The sequence below is a fragment of the Dendrobium catenatum genome, unplaced genomic scaffold, assembly GCF_001605985.2.
Source record: "Dendrobium catenatum unplaced genomic scaffold, ASM160598v2 original_scaffold_261183, whole genome shotgun sequence".
Taxonomy (NCBI): Eukaryota; Viridiplantae; Streptophyta; class Magnoliopsida; order Asparagales; family Orchidaceae; genus Dendrobium; species Dendrobium catenatum.
In genome coordinates, this window is record NW_021579582.1 from 1 (window position 1) to 1,664 (window position 1,664).

General features: G+C 44.5%; 1 protein-coding gene across 1 annotated transcript; it reads right to left on the minus strand.

Moving 5' to 3' along the window:
• Positions 1-18: 18 nt before the first annotated feature.
• LOC110100171 lies at positions 19-1,461 on the minus strand (the record flags this gene model as incomplete). Its single annotated transcript, XM_020827598.2, has 1 exon — positions 19-1,461. A coding segment is annotated over one exon (606 nt), but the record flags the coding sequence as incomplete, so codon positions are not given.
• Positions 1,462-1,664: the final 203 nt, after the last annotated feature.

The following is a 1,664-nucleotide window of genomic DNA, read 5'->3' on the forward strand; positions in this document are numbered from 1 at the left end:
TACCTTCGGCCAGTGAGCTCCCGTGCGGCTTCCGATCAGGGAGGGGAACGTCGACGAAGGAGTAAAGTCGAACAGCCACAGAAGGAGTCGGAGAAGGAGCGAAGTCGACCGGCCACGCAGGAACAGAAGAAGCGATCGGAAGGGAGAAGGTTGCCTCCACAGCAAGCGAGCACCCGTTGCAGCTTCCGATCAAAAATGGCGTAACTTCCGATCCTTGTATGTAGGGAGAAGTCGTCGAAGGGGGCGACGTCAAACAGCAACGAAGGACCGAGGAAGCATACGAAAGGTAGAGAGTTGTCTTCACAGCCGCCGAGCTCCTGTTCTCGCCTCCGCTCAAAATGTCGTGACTTCCGATTCGTACAGGAAGGGGGTGTCGTCAGAGAGCAAAGTCGAGCAGCCAGGAAGGATCGAGCGAGCTCCCGAGTTGTTTCCGATCAAACGTTGTAACTTCTGATCCGGCTGGGAGGAGAAAGAGCGAGAGAGGGATCGGGAGATGAGAGTCGATGCGAGAGAGAGGGAGTGAGGCAGCGAAAGCTTTGCTCTCTCATTTCCTTCAGTATTTAATGACTCGAATGAGTCGTGCGAGCCTTATGCGAAGGTCGTGGGAAGAACAGCGACGACGTGGGAGGAGGTCGTGCGATGTGGTTCGGCAGAGGGTAGGTGAGATTTTGATTTTTTTTTGATTTTTTTTTTCTTGGATACGGGTCAACAGACATTAATGCTTAAGTATCGGTATTTGCAAAAAGGAAATAGTTAGGAATTTTCGTAGCAAAATGTCATTGGCTACATTCATATACTGCATTCAATTATATTAGTGATTGGGTTGCCATTATAGCGATTAGTAGCCTTTTAAGTTTAAATGGGGTTAGTTATTGTATCATCGTTTGCCAAAACACCACAATCTAGTTTATCAAGTTGTGCCAACATACTCACTGTAAAGTTGGAGAATTTCCTTTGAAGTCGTAGCTTGCGCTCTGAGGATATTCCGCCGTATAAGTCCATAACAAATATGCCACCCTTCTTTGACAAGAAACTCAATGCATGTTTAAAGTACTTGACTAAGTCTTCCCGTTGATGCAGAAAGCAGCAACTATAATTGAATGCACATACAACATCTCTTGAAGGCAGCGAAGTTTCCTCCATGGTAGAGCACACCCGAACTCTAGGATTGGCATCGGTAATTGATTGGGGAGTTCCGATAGAATCCTTTGGGTTGCTTAGATCTATAACACCTATAAGATCTTGAACTTTAGGCTTCACCATATGAGCCTTGTGGGGATGCAGAACATTCCCATGGAATAGAGAGATCCTGGAGTGTCCATCATATCCAAACTTACTAATATTGTTATCCAAGCACCAATAAAGTGCCTCAAGATCCAAATCCAACCCAACAGCTGTTCTTCTTGGGTCGTTATGCAGCCACTCAGAACTGCCAAATATATAGGCAATAGATGCATAATTTTATCTTTAAAATACATTACTAGAAAAGAATTCTATGCAAACTAAAGCTTAGAAAGGAGAGGTAAAGGCTATGCGGTAAGGGGAGATTATGTCCAGTCATCGTGATTAAATTATAAAAGAAAATGATGCTACTTAAAAACTTATGAGTTCTATGTCTACAACAATGCAAATACTTTGATTGCCAACAGCAATCTAAATACACT